The 15807-nt window shown below is 45.2% G+C and overlaps 1 protein-coding gene across 1 annotated transcript in view; it reads left to right on the top strand.

The window, feature by feature from the left end:
* The first annotated feature begins 1910 nt into the window (after positions 1-1910).
* The window catches only part of foxo1a (forkhead box O1 a), a 39288-nt gene continuing 25391 nt past the window's right edge, over positions 1911-15807 (top strand). Inside the window, exon 1 of the mRNA XM_036537299.1 lies at positions 1911-2896. Within this exon, the coding sequence (XP_036393192.1) occupies positions 2312-2896 (585 nt within the window). The 5' untranslated portion in view covers positions 1911-2311. The remainder of the gene's footprint in view (positions 2897-15807) is intronic.

Genomic DNA, 15807 nt, shown 5'->3' with positions numbered 1-15807 from the left:
TCCATACCATGCCCGCGCTGTGCAGCACTCCGATCTGGTGACAGCTGGATAGATTGTGACAACAGCCTGCACCATCCTCTCACTGACGGGCAAAAGGCCCTGTGGAAATACAGTATTAACCCCTTATTAGCAAGCCTTTGAATTCAACTATAGGTACAAACTGGTGATCAGAAACACTGTTCCTTAGAAACAAGACACACTGAAGTCATTTTTAGAGTTCTACTACCTCTTTAGCATAGCTGCAAGTAAGGATATCTTTACAGCGTGTGAGCAATTGGTGGGAAACACTTACTTAAGTGACATTTTAAACCCATATGATGACCAGCTTTCTGTAATCAAAATCAATACATCAGGTTATCTTCCAAATACAACTGTGTCTGTGTGCTGAAAAAAAAAATGTTTGTAGTCACGGCTATGAGATCATGGAAAACAAAATTAAGCAAATGAACATGTGTTGTGTTGGTCACAACACATAAATATAGTTGATCAATCTTCTCCCCACAACAATTTTACCATGCTGTAATTTAGCAAGAGGTTTCCACACAGTGATGTGAAGGACAGATTCCTTTAACTGCCTCTTCAGATAATGCTCAGTTTAATTCTAGGGTTGATTTATGGGATAAAAGTTGGCTGTAAATGACTATTTATGCGCATTTGGTGACACCGTCAAAACATGGAAATCATAACGTCTTCAAATGATAAACATTTTGGACTCTGACAACTAGCTGAATTACTTTGGCGTAAGGCATCAAGACACGCCCCTCCACTCTATAAATTTAGTCAATTTGCATCAGAAACATATTAAAGAGCTTTTTTTCTTCAATGTCGAGTTTTTCCAAATCATTCTGCACTACTACCTGCAATATCCGCAACACAAACATGTTTTATTTTGTAGTATGATTATTATTATATATTTTTTTGTTTGTTTTTTGCAAGCTGCAAGTTGAACGACACTTAAAAGTGCGTGCATGAAGCTTTTTATACTGCACCAGAAACTTAACATTAGGTGGCAGAGGTGGGCCTGTAAGGACGATTATTTCTTTCGTATTCCACCGTTGACCCCATGTAATACCGCGATCCGTAAAGTCCCGACTGTAATCCTGTTGGGCACATTGAAATGCATTCCTGAGCCATGCCGCGGAAGGACACGGGGTACAGGACAAAATGTTACCTTTCACTCCGAGCGTTTACATTGCCCCTTCGGATTATTTAACCAACTCAGATTTGACACTTTCTTTTTAGCCAGCGCTGATTTTGTTCTCAGCAACACAAAGTAACGACCATAAATGAAATAAACATGAAGAGTAGTTTAATACGTAAAATGTTTATTATTCCCATGCCGGTGTTAAGAATAATCGATAATACGAGCCCTAATATTGGTAGAAGTCCAGAGCTGAATAAGTGCCTAAACACTATGACCTGCGCAATCAATTGCGGTGATTTTTATATCGAAACTGATTTGTCAGTTTTACCATTATGGTTATTGGTATTGGCGGTTTCCGCTGCGTGAACATCAATATAACATTTAAATAACGACTAATTATAATTAGGTTACTACATATTTCCAAAAGGCACACTGTACACTGTAGCTCGCAAAACCACACATGCCCCCGTATTTTGTTGATTCTCTAGCGCATAATAACCTAGTTGTCAGAAAGCCCCCACCCACAAGTTTTGTAACTCCATCACTTTCTGAATGTTTTGCATTAGAAATCGCACAAGGCTTTCCATCGAAACAACCCCACACACTCTCCATTCGATATGCCGCCTTACAAGACATTAGCAAAAATAAATGATTGGAAAATGAAAAAGAGCAGGAAATATTTGCCAGCTAAAAGAAAAACATAATGAATACATAAACACAGCGCTGTTTCACTTGTTAAACGACTGTCATTGGCGGTCCTCGGATGTCACTCAAGCATGGGGTGGAATCAGCTGACTTTTGATAGTTCCAGCAACACCGCGCCAGAGTCGACCAGACCTACATTCAACAGGCTACGGCTCCGAGTGACAGACATGGTACGAGAATACTGCTAAAGCTGGATTGTGATAAAATAACTTAAACTGTTTAAACATTACCGTACGACAAGGAGAAACAAGTCGAAAGGGGCTCGTTGTGATAAATCTACCGGTTCACCCTCCTGACTCGCTTTGACTGTAGTTTTATGACCAATGTAGTTTATGTCTGGAGTGACGAAGTGTTTTCGTTCTCTTTCTTTTTTTATTTCCTACTATTACTGCGCATGAGTAACTGTTTTGTGTGGAGGTATATGTGAGAGTTGGATCGGTAGCCTTTTATTTTGCTGTTATTATGGCCGAAGCAGCCCAGCAGCAGTTGGTGGAGATCGACCCGGATTTCGAGCCGCTCTCACGGCCCCGTTCGTGTACCTGGCCACTGCCGCGACCGGAGTTCATCAACCCAGCCAACTCAAACACATCATCGCCGGCTCCTTCCGTCAAGCAGGAGCCGAGTGGCAATGCCGACTTCATTAACAATCTCAGTTTATTAGAAGAGACTGAAGACTACCCGGAGCAGAAACCCCTCGTCCTGTGCAATGATTTTCAGTGTCAGGAGAGCTGCATCCACCAGCAGACACAGCAACATCAGCAGCAACAGCAGCATCAGAGTCCCCAGCTCCCACACCAGCAACAGGTGCCCCTGCTCTCCTCTCCGGTCGGATCAGCCTCCTCAGTGGCCGCCGCCGCTGCTCAGCGGAAGAGCAGCTCGTCTCGTCGCAATGCCTGGGGAAATATGTCTTACGCCGATCTCATCACTAAAGCGATCGAGAGCTCCCCGGAGAAGCGTCTCACCTTGTCACAGATTTACGACTGGATGGTGAAGAGCGTGCCTTATTTCAAGGACAAGGGCGACAGCAACAGCTCTGCTGGCTGGAAGGTAAGAGAAGAGCGGTTCAGTCGAATATTTAGTGAGACCCGGGTTAACACAGTGGAGCTCTTGTGGGGTGCTGTCTGATCACATGCAACCCGCTTAACCTGTTGATGCGCAGTTGCTGTCATATACTTGCATGACGTTGCTAGATGTTCTTATTCTAATTTAGACTTTTAGTTTAGGACACACGTTTAAGTCTGAGATAAAAATAACATAGATGTTATTACGCAATGTATATTTATTTAGCCATAGGCTGTAGTGTGAGCATTACCATTGGTAGTAGTAATATTAGGATTGTTGTTATTGCGATTTAACTGGGTCCTCAAAGAGTTTTACTTTGAACTGACAAGTTTATCAGTCTGTCAGTTACGGACCATTTTTGCACAGATTTTGCTGATATACATAAGCTACTATATACTTAAGTATACTTAATTTGTTACATAAAAGCTGTTGAAATGGGGTAATAAAAATTCCGGTACCATATTTCTGTTGCCATTGCTTTTGTGTCAAGTAGCAAATAGGCTCTTTTGACTTGGATGAGGGAGGGACATGGCACGACACCGCTGAATGGGACGGTACGAAATCTGTGGTGTTCACTTACAGTAGTTACTTAATCTAACCAATGTGCCGTCGCATGAGTGCCGAGTCCCCGCAGGAGTTTGGAGCATTTCCTGCAACTTTAAAACTATACGTGTTGCAGTCAAATCCGTTCTGCCACACATGCTAGTATCCTGTAGTAAATAAATAGTGCATATGAATTTTAACAGTCTCCAGAAAGTAGATGAGCGACTGAGTAGTTCATTGTTTTTCCCCTTTTGCTGTTTTTTTTTCTGTGTTTTGTGTGTGTGTGCGTGTGTGTGTGTGTGTGTGATGGGGTCAGGCTGTGCTGTAAGCATGTCCTTGTATTTATCACTTTAGGAATTGGAAATTTAGATATGTAGTGATGGCTAAATGTGTTCATCTTGCACGCAATATCATGACTTGACTTGAAAGCCTGCAGACTGAAGGCAGCATCTGTAAGGTTTTTAAAAGAAGCACCACTGAGTCAGTGAATAATCAAGTCTTCCTGTTGAATCAAATCCATGGTGCCATAGCACTGCTATCATATTCATGACAGACGAAATTTAATAATATTTGTGTGTGTGACTTTGACTTTGATAAGTAGTGCCAAAATGAAACTATGTTTCCTAACCCTTTGTATGATCCCTCCTCATGGTTGAGTCTGCCATCACCCCTCCCCATAAAAATGAATAAAATGAGACTAAAACCACAGGGTAATTAATGCATGCCACAAAACATGCACTGTTGATCAGAACAGAAATATGCTTCCATCTGATTAAATATTAATCTGGCTTCTCCGATAATAACTATACAAACGCATAGTTTGACATGATGACAGCCTACACAAGCTGCTTTCTGAATGAAAAAAAGGCACTTCCCACTACTCCCTTGTTTAAACCACTCTGTGTCAAGAGTTGTATTGCCAGTGGTAGGATTATACCAGTCTCTTGCTCAGAGTCTGTACCAGCCTGAACTGCTTTACACACTTTTGACAAGCATACAAGTACTGTACTTCTACTGTTCTACACACCAGTGTGTCCCTCTCTGCCCACTACTCTTTCCAGCGCTGTGAAGTCCTGTCTTGAATGTGTGTTCCCACAGAGGCAGTAATTCCTACTCTAATTTTTCACCCGTGCTCTCACACTTAATTCTGTTTTAAAAACACCTCGCAGCTTATTGACACCTGATTTTCGAAGCCTGTTTACGCTTCGTGAAGGATATCTTCAAAATTATGTCGAGGTACTAATTTGTAGTCTGCTGACAACGCTCTCGAGGACCTTATAATTACTATAATAAAGAGGGCATTTATTCTCACACAAATACTTATTAGAGGGAAAATGATATTATTGGAGTGCTTATTATGGCTTTAAGCGCCAATAAAGCAGACCGACATCAGATACTCCAGTGCACACCTATTCACCAGAATGATGTGTCACAAACTGTATGCGACAACTGAAGTTGAGTTTGGTGTGGACCAAGACTTGCTGGAGCTGTAGGGATGAGAAAAATGTGGCACCATCCCCCCCCCCCCCCCCCATACACACACCTGCATAGGTTATGGGGATGAATGAGTGTGTGCTTCCTGACATGAATGTGTTTCTGGTGACCCTATTTTGGTCAGCAGGCAGATTTACATGAATGGTGATTAAATATCTTTTTCTCATAACACACATACTACATACAGTGCAGTTAGCATGGGGTCTTAAATGATCTCTCTTCTATAATTATCTGCTTTCTGGGCAAGAACTAATCTGTGTGATTATGCAGCTTTTATGTGAATTTCTAAAACCTCACAGCTGGCAGCTACAGGTAGCAGATGAAGCTCTTGGAGTTCAGTTGAGTACTTTGGCCCAAAACGACAGCCGTTTTTGTGAATCATGAATGGAGATGAAGAGTGTGCTAAATGAAGCACTGCATATTTTCACCTTGAGGAACCAGAATCAGGTGCTATGTATGGGAACGGCAGAGCTCTCATTGAGGTCATGTGTCTTTGTCCACTGGACTGGAAGGTCAGGCAGTCCATTGTCAGTCACCGATAGTAATTAACCAGTAAAGTGTACCAGCTGCAGCCATGACAACGGCTGATCATCTGACTTTTCTCATGCTTTGTGGTTTGACTCAAGGTTCAGCAATGACCTAAAAACCTGTGGGGCTTTCAGGTGTCTGGTGACTCAAACCAAGAGTGACACAGACAGAGGTAAAGCACCTGTAGTTATAGTTATTTGCATTTGCTGGCGCTACGAATTTTGCTGTGGTTAAGTTTGATTGATGTCGAATGTCTGAGTGGAATTTTACTGTGGGTTTTTTGGCCAGGCCTCATGATAATGTTTTTCTTCCCAGATTCTCTCTGAATTTTTAGATTATCTAAAGATGTAGTCCAAGACCACACAGAAAATTATTCCGTCCAACGCATATGGTAGGCGTACCTGCTGAAATTCTGGACACATTTGGCTGCTGTGTATAAGAAACGGCAAACTGTGATATTATAAAATATATTCATGGGAACTGCCAGCATGGAAATGGCCAAAGTAATCCATCAAAGGTAAGTGTTTAGGTGTAGCATGTCTTGTTTCAGTGCTTAAAATATCGCAGGGATTAATTACACACACAAAAAGTTCAGTGGGACGTTTTCAACAAAGCGTGCACGACAGTTTGTGCGTGCTACTACATACGGCTACAGTGTTTTCACCGTTTGTGGCAGTATAGTTTACGGCATTCTTTGCAGTCATAGGATACCTTTGTCACGTCAGTGTTGTGGCGGTAGTTTGAGGCGTTTTGGAAGAGGCAGACGGATCGCCCTGCCCCTGACTGAGTGAGTAAGAGAGGGAGGGGTGGTGCGGGCGGGGGGGGGTTGTATTTCAGTCATGTGCTACGATGACACATAATTCTTGGTAACAGTGTGTGTGTGGAGGGTTGGGGGGTGCTGTGCCTCCATGCCTTTCATCTGGAGAAAAAGCCTGCCCTTATTTAAGTCCTGTCTTTGAAAGCTCGTAGTGTGGGAAGTTAGTGGTCCTGTGGGATGATGCAAATTACTGGGCTTCTGAAGAGCCTCACTTCATTGGTGATGAACATGCCGTTTGCTAAATGTGGCAAAGAACATCTTCAACAACAGCAAGGACAAAGTCCGTCAGAAAGGAAGTCCTTAGTGGCCCCGCACTCACACGTGATGCATTCTAAGTGATCTCTCTTTATATTAGCACCGAAGCACTGCAGTGTATTTCCCCAGTCTCTGATGCTAATTTCCTGCTTCGTCGTGCTCCTGCTTAGCAGGCAACTCATAATGATCATTTTACATGCCCTCAAGACCGGCCATGAGTTGTGTTTTAACCCCATAACCGCCCTCCGGCTGTAGATCATTTACACCAGTTAGCGAGCAAATCTCAGCAGCAGGAGCAGTTAGAGTGAGAGCAAGGTTCAATGCGGCTGTACACATGCACTTAAACAACTTTACTTGTTATAATGTACAAATTAGATGGCGCCCATAGCAAGCGCTATGTTACCCACTGCAACCTCGGTATCCATCTGGCACATCTGCAGTGGCAGGCTTTAGTGAAGTGTAAGGAATGCGAGTGCCGGCCCAGCTTGCCAGCCCACTGGCCAGCGCTCATCCACCCCGTGGGCACCATGCCCGCGGTGGGGTAGCGCTGCGCTGCCATTGGCCCAGGTTGGGTGGGAGTCTGGGGGGTTGGCAGGATGAGGGTTGTGGGAAAGAAGACGGCCATTCACCACTCCTCACTGGGTTATTCTTAGCACTCCTGCTTTATAACAGTGATGCTACTGTTCGGGCCTCTTTTGTCCAGGCCCATTTAATATAGAACTGAGGTGGGGGGGGAGGGGGGGAAAGGGCACGAAGGAGGGTTAGTGTAGGCTCTTCAGTTTTTCTTCCCAGAAGCCATTTCCCCCCTGCTGTCTGTTGGCCCCCTTGAAAACATGAAAGAACACAGAAAGAACCCCCCCAAAATTGGAGCCTGTGCCTCTGTTGAAGTGCAGAAGCTACCCCAGTAGCCCCCCTCTACCTCAGCTGCACCCATCCAAAATTATATGCCCCGACCCAGGAGACCTTATTCTGTACACTGTTTTGTTCCTAATTTATTTTCCTGCCACCCAGTTACTGCCCCAGCACTGACCCAATCACAAGCTTAGCTCCACTGTGACCTCTGCTCTTCACTCCTTTAGAAATCATTCATTGGGCCAGATTTATTTTCTTTTTACAAGTTCTCTTTATCAGTTTTCTTGTTTAATTTAATGGGAATATTATTAATGATATTGGTGGGAGTGACAGGGTGCTGTGAATTAACAGTCATCCTTAAGATCAAAAAACATAATACTAATGTGCGCATACAGTCTAATAATAATCGGTAAGAACAACATTGACTTCTCATAGTATTAACCTATGGCCTAACAGTGATCTGTAAGAGCAACACTACTCTCTGATCAGATTTCACTCGGTCTGAACAGGCGGGGGTTGTCATTGTCATTAGGATGGTGAATGATTCTGCAGTTCTAATAGTTGCAGGTAGTTCACTTTACTACGGAGGTGACAGTGAAACGAGGTGAGTCCAGGATGTGTTGCCTCACAGGGGAGGAGCTGATGGATGATCAGAGAGTGAGATTTGACGATTGGTGTTGTAAGTTTCTGGATACATAGCAGTCTCTTGAGATTGGAGCTTAAACTGGTAGCTAAGAAAGGGAGACAAGCGGAGCTGAGTAACTTTGAGAGGTTGATGACCAGCCAAGCTTTTAGTGCCCTGATTATACAGAAATAGAAGTTGTCTACAACTTCAGTAGGCCATGAGGAATATTACAGTGGGCTAGAGTTGGGATTACCTGTGTTGAGAAATAGGCAGAATCTGCTGCTGTTATTGATAACAAACGTGCAGAGCATTTTAAATATGTTTGTGTAATCTGTTCTCTTCTTCAGTTCTTCATGTAGGTCATCAGTTTCCTTCATTTTCTGTATGGATTTTTGAATTTTTGTCTAATTGATACTGTTGAAACAGATATTGTTAATGATTGATACTGTTAGGCAAAAAAAATGTAGCACGAAAGACGTGTTTAGCTCAAACCATCTAGATATAGTCCACTAAAAGACAACAACGTGGTTGATATAAACCAGAGCTGCAAGGCCATGGGAACACCGTGTTTCAGGTGGTTTGCTTAATATTTAATTAATATCACCTCACAGTCGCTGGACTTGACACTGTCGCGCAGGCTGGGAACTTGTTCATCCTTAAACTTCAAACAAGAAAGAAAAAAAAAATGAATAGCAAATGAGGAAGAATACGTCGACCTTTTGGCCGGCTGTTTCTCAGCCCGTCCCTCCGTCAGCGGTCTTTCTGTCTCCGAGGTGAGTCATGGCCCTGTGTTTGCAGGTGCCTGCACTCCACCCCTCAGCCCAGCAAGAACACTAACATCAGCATTCTCCATTCAGGGACGTTAGGAGGGGGCACTGTGGGTGACTGTAATTCCTGTCTTGCATTGTCCGCACTGGATGTGTGATTGTCAGTACGCATATACACATGCACACGCATGTATACACACATTAGTTACGTGCTCGCTGCCCCGTGACTGTGTTTTTATATAACGTGTCCACTTCCCTGTGTCAGCGCAAATATTTAGTCCTCAACCTAGATTCAACAAATGAAGCCTGTTGCCACCCTGTCCTTTGAAGTCCTCGATCAATTCGCCTGTCCCGCAATACGTCACGGTCCTCACCGGTGACATATTTTATCCCACTTAAAAGCTGTTCCACCGCTTCAAAACAAATAAATATGCCTGGCCGGCGGATCAGAAAACAAACGAGGAAGGTGAACCACAGCAAGGGAGAGACAGGACAAACACATTGCAAAAGCGAAGCGACCTATAGGTTGTTGGCTCACAAAAGCTCACTGATTGACTCCTGTGACATAGCTGTGGGCCTCTGCTCAGAGGTCAGATGAAATGTATCCCTTATCTGCACATAAGGCTCTGGGTTGGCAGGCTAGTTGAGGAATTAGTCTTGAACTGGTCTGCCCAGTCGTTTCTAGGTTTGGATCTTGGGTGTGTCACTACTGTTATGCCCTTTAGAAAGGAATTTGACCTGAATTGCTTCAATAAATCTCTAGCTGTATCAATGGATACTATTGCAAATGTAAGAAATCAAGTTGTCACAGATAAGCTATGATATGCAAATAGATAATTATTATTATAAATTATGTATGATGTTGATGACAATAATAAAGCATGCCAAATGTTAGAGTGCAAATAAAAATGCATTCACTGCTAATACATATTCAGTTCTGCAGTGCTGAAGGGCACGGTTCTCGAAGATTGATCATGACCCCATCTGGCAAATGGATATATGGTTTGACAAGGTATGAAAGGTGCTCAATTATCTAAGTACATGTAATGAAGATCCAGCTGAATAAATAGGTCACACTATGTGCAATATGTAAAACTGAAAGTTACTCTAAATTAGCAAGCAATGCCATGTACTCCCTGTGTTGTTTTGCTCAGGTTTTGGAGCACTGACCCTTGGTACAGACTCTTAAAACTGTACGTTCCTTATTTTCGCTGAATGTTTGCCAGCGGGGCAGGAAAGGAATTTGAAGAATAAATGTGTGTCACACGTGGGGCACTCCCTCCGGGGCAGGGAACCTGGCACTCAGATGAGAACAAGACTGGCAGCTGTGTTTCTCAGGGGCTGATAAAAATTCACCTCCGCTCGTCCTGGGCCAGAAATATTTCTCTACGGCATGCCCCTGCTTGTGCAGAACGTCCCACCAGGGCTCAGGCTCGACATCACCCAACCCCAACACAGTGACGCATCGGCTGGCGAATCTGTGTTTAAGCAACAGTCGCGTTATTTTTAAGACGGGGGTTCGCACGCACACCGCGTAAGGGAAGCTCCATCTCCGGTTCTGATTACCCAGACTCCTCTGTGCGCTCCACTTCCTGGCCTTCCTCGGAGGTGTTACATATGTGCACGCGGGTTCAGATAAGGTGACACTTATTAAGAGTTACGCAACCCGAACGTTTACTGGAATCGGAATGCTGCGGGCCAAAGTCTGCAGCCACTTGTTAGTCAGCGGAACTCCTTGGCGCTGGGTGAGGGAGACATGAGGAGTCATTACACTGCGGGCATAACGTGAGCTTTGTTATTTAACCCTTGCAGACCCACAGATAGAGACACACAGGCGGAGTGTTATTTTTTCTTTGATTTATGCACCGAACCCCCCCCCCCCCCCCACACACACACACACACACACCTCCTGCTGTCTTTCTGTATCATGTTACTTTTTTCTCTTTTTCCCCCCCCATACATATGAAACTCTGTTTTTGTCAGTGTTTGATGTGCTGAATCACCATTCCTGGCACGCAGGGCTTATTCTTCTTAAAAAGCAGATGTGGGTTTTCGGGACAGATATTATTGCCGTGTTTTGCTCTTTGGACATGCCGCAGCACCATGTGGATGATGGGAAATGGCTTCACCCAGTTCTCTCGGCTCATCCTGAGGAATTTTTTTTTTTTACTTTTTTTTTTTTTTGAAGGCGAACATTAAAGTAAATAAGCGTGACCAGACCGAATGACTCAGATGAGAAGTCGGCCAGCTTGTAAACTGAGGCACACGGCGGAGCAGCAGACATGGAAGCTTGTCTGTGATTTCATAACAGACTCCGCCCCCTGCTGACATCGTATTCACTTATTTCGCTGTTTTGGGGGGTGAGGGGGGAAGGGGTGGAGTGACTGCGTCTACACCTTCTTCTCAGGGTACATACGTCTGACAGGAGATAGCTGAATTATATTTTCCTCTAAATGTAGACCCATTTGGCTGTTAAATTTGTCCCTGTTTCTCTGAGAGAATTCTTGCTGAGAGACTGCTGTGCTGCCCTCTCTGTCCTGTTCTGGATGAGCTGATTGGAGCAACAGACAGAAGCTCAAGGGACTGAAGGAACGGAGGGTTTAGGGTGATTAAAATCAGTACCAAAATGGAACTCAGGAAAGACAGCAGGATAGGTGCTATGTAATGTGCATGGTTATATCACACTGTGAACCTGAAAAGAAAGTGTGTGAGGGCTGTGCTGAGAGGTTATTCCACGCCATCACGAGTGGTTCTGCAATGTCAAATGCTTAATTTTACCTGGAAATCCTTCGATGTGCATTTCCAAGTTTTTCTCGAGTTGTCAAGCAAGAAGCTGGAGAGGGGAGGAGGTCACACAGATTCTATTTGGCCAGCTGTCAGTCAATTAAATGTTCCTGGGTTACTTGGCAAAAACAGGAGGCATTGGCGGTGCCTCAGTGTGTGAGGGAAGGTCCTCCATTCCAGTGCTGTTAGCTTACTGCATCTCCCATTCCTCCAGTGAATGCCAGTGTACAGCTCCTAAGTCAACGAGGGTGAATGGCATGGTCCAAGAAGGTAATGGTTAATTTAGCCTGAACTGGGCAGGTTTGAGACCCTGGTTTGGGGGCCATTATTTGTGCCTTGGCACTTTTTGACTTGGTCTGTGGAAAAGGAAGCCTGGCTGTGGAAGGGGGGGGGGGGGGGGGGGGCAGAATGGTGCCAAGTAGGACAAGCAAACTCACACTAGACCTTTAAATGCATTCCTTGAATGCTGTGATATGGGGGTGAAGATGGGGGCAGATTCCTCTCCCATTTCTGAAGGAAGTGGACAAGTGGAGGGTTTGCATTCCTACAATCTCCCTGCATCTGTTCACTTGCCTGTCTGTCTGTCCGTCCATCTGCCTGGTTGGTGCGATAGAGCTGTAAGCCGCCAGTGGTCCAAAGCGCACTCTCTCTGCTGCGCTCTCTGAGGTTTCCGTGCGCCACCCAGTTGGGGCTCTAGGGACAGAACATCACATTCTCATGATTCCGTTTAGCGGTGGAACGGCCGCGAGACTGCAGAGCCACGGCCTCGAGAGCAGCGAACAGCAGTAAACATCCATGGTTACAAGACCATGTGGTGCGTTCCACACTCACGGGTCAATTTCAGCGCGGAGCTGGAGCGAGGCCCCCGTCAGCTTGAATGTCTAGCAGGTTGGCTTGAGTGACACACCAGAGGATCTGTACCCGCGTTCAAGTGTGGTGAGAGCCCTTGGTGTAATCAGCTGTAGATGCTGTTGTATTTACAGGACAGGTATTCCGTTCCAGGGCATGTCAGGATGCACACGGACCGGAGCAGGAACTAATCGCCGCGATTCCTGGAAGTCAGGCGGTGCCGTGTCCTCGTGCATTACCCGCCACCTCGTGCTTCACCTTCACGAGATAGACACGGAGAGAATTGCATAAAACACTTGAGTGACAGGTCTCCCGCTGCCAGCTGGCGGTGCAAAGGGTCAACGAGAGCTGCAGTGAAGCGTCGAACTCTCGTCTCTCTCTCCTCCGAAGCGGCAGGAATCTACAGAGAAAAAGGGGGGGGTGGGGGTGGGGGGTGGTGGCAGTGACAGGCGAGGGTTCTCCCGTGCTCAATAGCAGAGCAGAAATTTCAAGGGTTGTTTCTTCTGAGGTTTTTGTCTGTCACTTCAGTGCAGGAACATATCTGATGCAAGAAGGCTGACAGCTCCAGTGCTGTCATGGGGGGGGGGGAGCAGTGCAGAATGACACAGGCACTCTGTTGTTTGGCGGTTGTCTGAATGCCAGCAGGGAGGCCGTAGTGGTCAAAAGACCGCATGAGAAACCCAGGGGCGGAGTTTGCTCAGGGGAAGTGGCTTTGCTCCTCCTCTCTGATTTGTTTTTCCAAGTTTTCTCTCTGAATTTTGGACCTGTACCGTTGTAGCTGCCCATTCCCCATTGAAGCATTTTATGCCAGCTAGCTCTCACGCACCAAGCAGAACAAACTCTGGAGAAACTTAAATCATGCCTCCACGCAGCTGGGCTTCTTTGACTAGCGAAACAAAAGGGGAGCCATGTCACGATTTCTTGTCACCCCAAGTGGAGGCACTATGGTCTATTTTTATGGTTTCCTGTAAAAACAGCAGCCCCACCACCACAATGAGCCGTGATGCACTTCCTGTCGAGCTGTGGAAAAAAAAAAATTGACGGTTATTATGATCGCCGGCCTGAATCCCACAGGGCGATGCAGTGAGAGAGACGCCTCCTTCTATGGCTCCTGCATGGTACACATGTACGTCCAGATTCCAGGCCCTCTCATTGACATCCATAGTCCTAACCTGAACGTAACCCAGCTCTGCTCTGGGTGTGCGTTAGTGTATGTAGGGAGAAGGGTCTCCGGTGGGGGCGATGAGGAAGCTTAGGAGCTGTTTTATGGGATTTTTCGGTGCAGAGGCCCTTAACCACAGGCATTAGCAGAACCACATTGTTGTGCAACCCCTGCCCTGAAGCAATTATGCACGGTGCCTGTTAGGCTGGCTGGGCATTCTGACGCATTCACACACACACACACACACACACACACACACACACACACACACACACACACACACACGCACATACACACACACACACACACACATTCTTGCCTGTGTTACACAGCGAGGGGAACTTCTCTGGCATTTCTGCAAAGTAAAATGCATGACTTAATAGCAGTACAATTTATAGCAGCGCTTGAGAATGGTTTTCCTCTAGAAAAGCCTTCCTCTTTTTTCTCTATGGTTCTGTGTTTTTGGCACGGACTGTGGGAATTCCTCTGACATCCCTCATGTGTCAGTCTGCCTAGGCATCCATCTTCTTTTTACTGTGTGCGTCTGAGAGAGATATATGTAGAACCACAGCCAGAAGGCACAGTGTTTAAAGTTGGTAAGCTGACTTCAAAACAAATGCAAATGATCCATTTTCTAGTGTTTTGACACAGTAGTGTTTGGAGGATAAGTTCCAGGTCCAGACTATGTGAATAAATGTGTGGCCATGTTACAGTATATGTTACATGAATGCGGCATTTGACATCCATCACTATGGAAAGGCTTAATAAAATGAAGCCTGGAACCTCAACATTGTTTAAACTGTAATTGTTGTTGTTACTATTAATTCTGTGAGTGAACTAGAACCCTAGGACCTTAATTGTTATCTTCAGAAGAGTTGTCATAAATGGCTGTCCCTTTCTGTGATACAACAGCTGGCAATTATGAAACTGAATATCACAAACATGGGGGCTTCTAATTCTGAAGTACAGTTTTTAAATCATCAGAAGACAGTCATAAAGTAAATATGAAATACAGTTGCATGTTGAACCAACGCAGGTAGTTACCGTACAACACAGTGGCAATGTCTCAGCATTAGATATTGGAAATTAGGTTGTTGTCCACTCATACATCTCCATTGTCTTACGAGGTGTTGGTCTCCATTGTGCTTTCATGATAGGCACCAAGCACAAAAGCACTAGAGACTGTTGAAGCAGTTGGCAGATCTTTGTCTGTTATCACAGACCACTGACAGTATAGTTAGGGGTTTCCGTCAGACTGCTGTTTAGCAGCCCTGTGTGAGCGTGTGATGGGAGTCCAGATTCGAGCAGGCTGGGACAGGTGCTTTTGAAGGTGGCGTGAGGCCTGCTGACCCCTGCCGAAGATGCCAGTCCAAAGCTAATCCTACAGGAGTGCTTTCCTCTTCCCCTTCCCCTGCTTCCTGTACTCCATCTACCTTCTCCTTCATCCTCTTCCCTTTTCCAAGTCCTTCTTCCTCTTCTGGGCACAATGGTTACTTTTTAAGTCAGTGTTTTATTTATTTATTTTTTAATTTTCCTTCTTTTTCAAACAACTGGTTTTGGCCAATTTCCAGTTGTGCTACTTTAGCCACATCTTACCACGACAACCTCTGGAGTGCAGAGCGAGATGAATGCAAACCTTCAATGCACTCACACCACTGTTTTTCACACTGCAAGTCGTACTGTGCACTTCCGTGAAGTGTGTGCCAGTTGGAGGATAGGCGCTACTCCACTGCAACCTACAAGCACTCAATAAGTTGCAGGGTGCTGAGACCAGTCTGACAAGGGGATTCTGGCTGACATACCCACCCATTACCAGCCTGTAGTGTTGTTGGTTGGTAACAAAAGAATATAAAGCACCCAGTGTAAATGAAGGACAGAAAAATTTAAGTTAATCCTGTTTTGTAGAGAAGTCCTGTGTATAGTGTATGCAGTATGGGTGAGTAACGAAAAGCCCTTGCAGAACAAAAGCTCCAGTCTCCCCAGTAAGCGAGCCAGAGGTGTCAGTGGCAATGAACAAGTCCTTAAGAAACCTCACAGGGAAGTATTTTTCTCAAATTTATGCCGCCAGGCTTGCAGCCCTGCCGATGGATAAGTGTAGCCCTAATGGTTCTGCCAGGATCAGAGCTAATTCCCAGGTTCAGATGCCTGGAGTCTGCCAGCACACTAGGTGCCTGACTGGAACTTGCTGTTTTTTTGCTGATAGACTGTGATGTGAGACCC

The sequence above is a fragment of the Megalops cyprinoides genome, chromosome 9, assembly GCF_013368585.1.
Source record: "Megalops cyprinoides isolate fMegCyp1 chromosome 9, fMegCyp1.pri, whole genome shotgun sequence".
Classification (NCBI taxonomy): Eukaryota; Metazoa; Chordata; class Actinopteri; order Elopiformes; family Megalopidae; genus Megalops; species Megalops cyprinoides.
The sequence above is the reverse complement of the archived record's forward strand: the minus strand, read 5'-3'. Positions and strand labels throughout refer to the sequence as shown.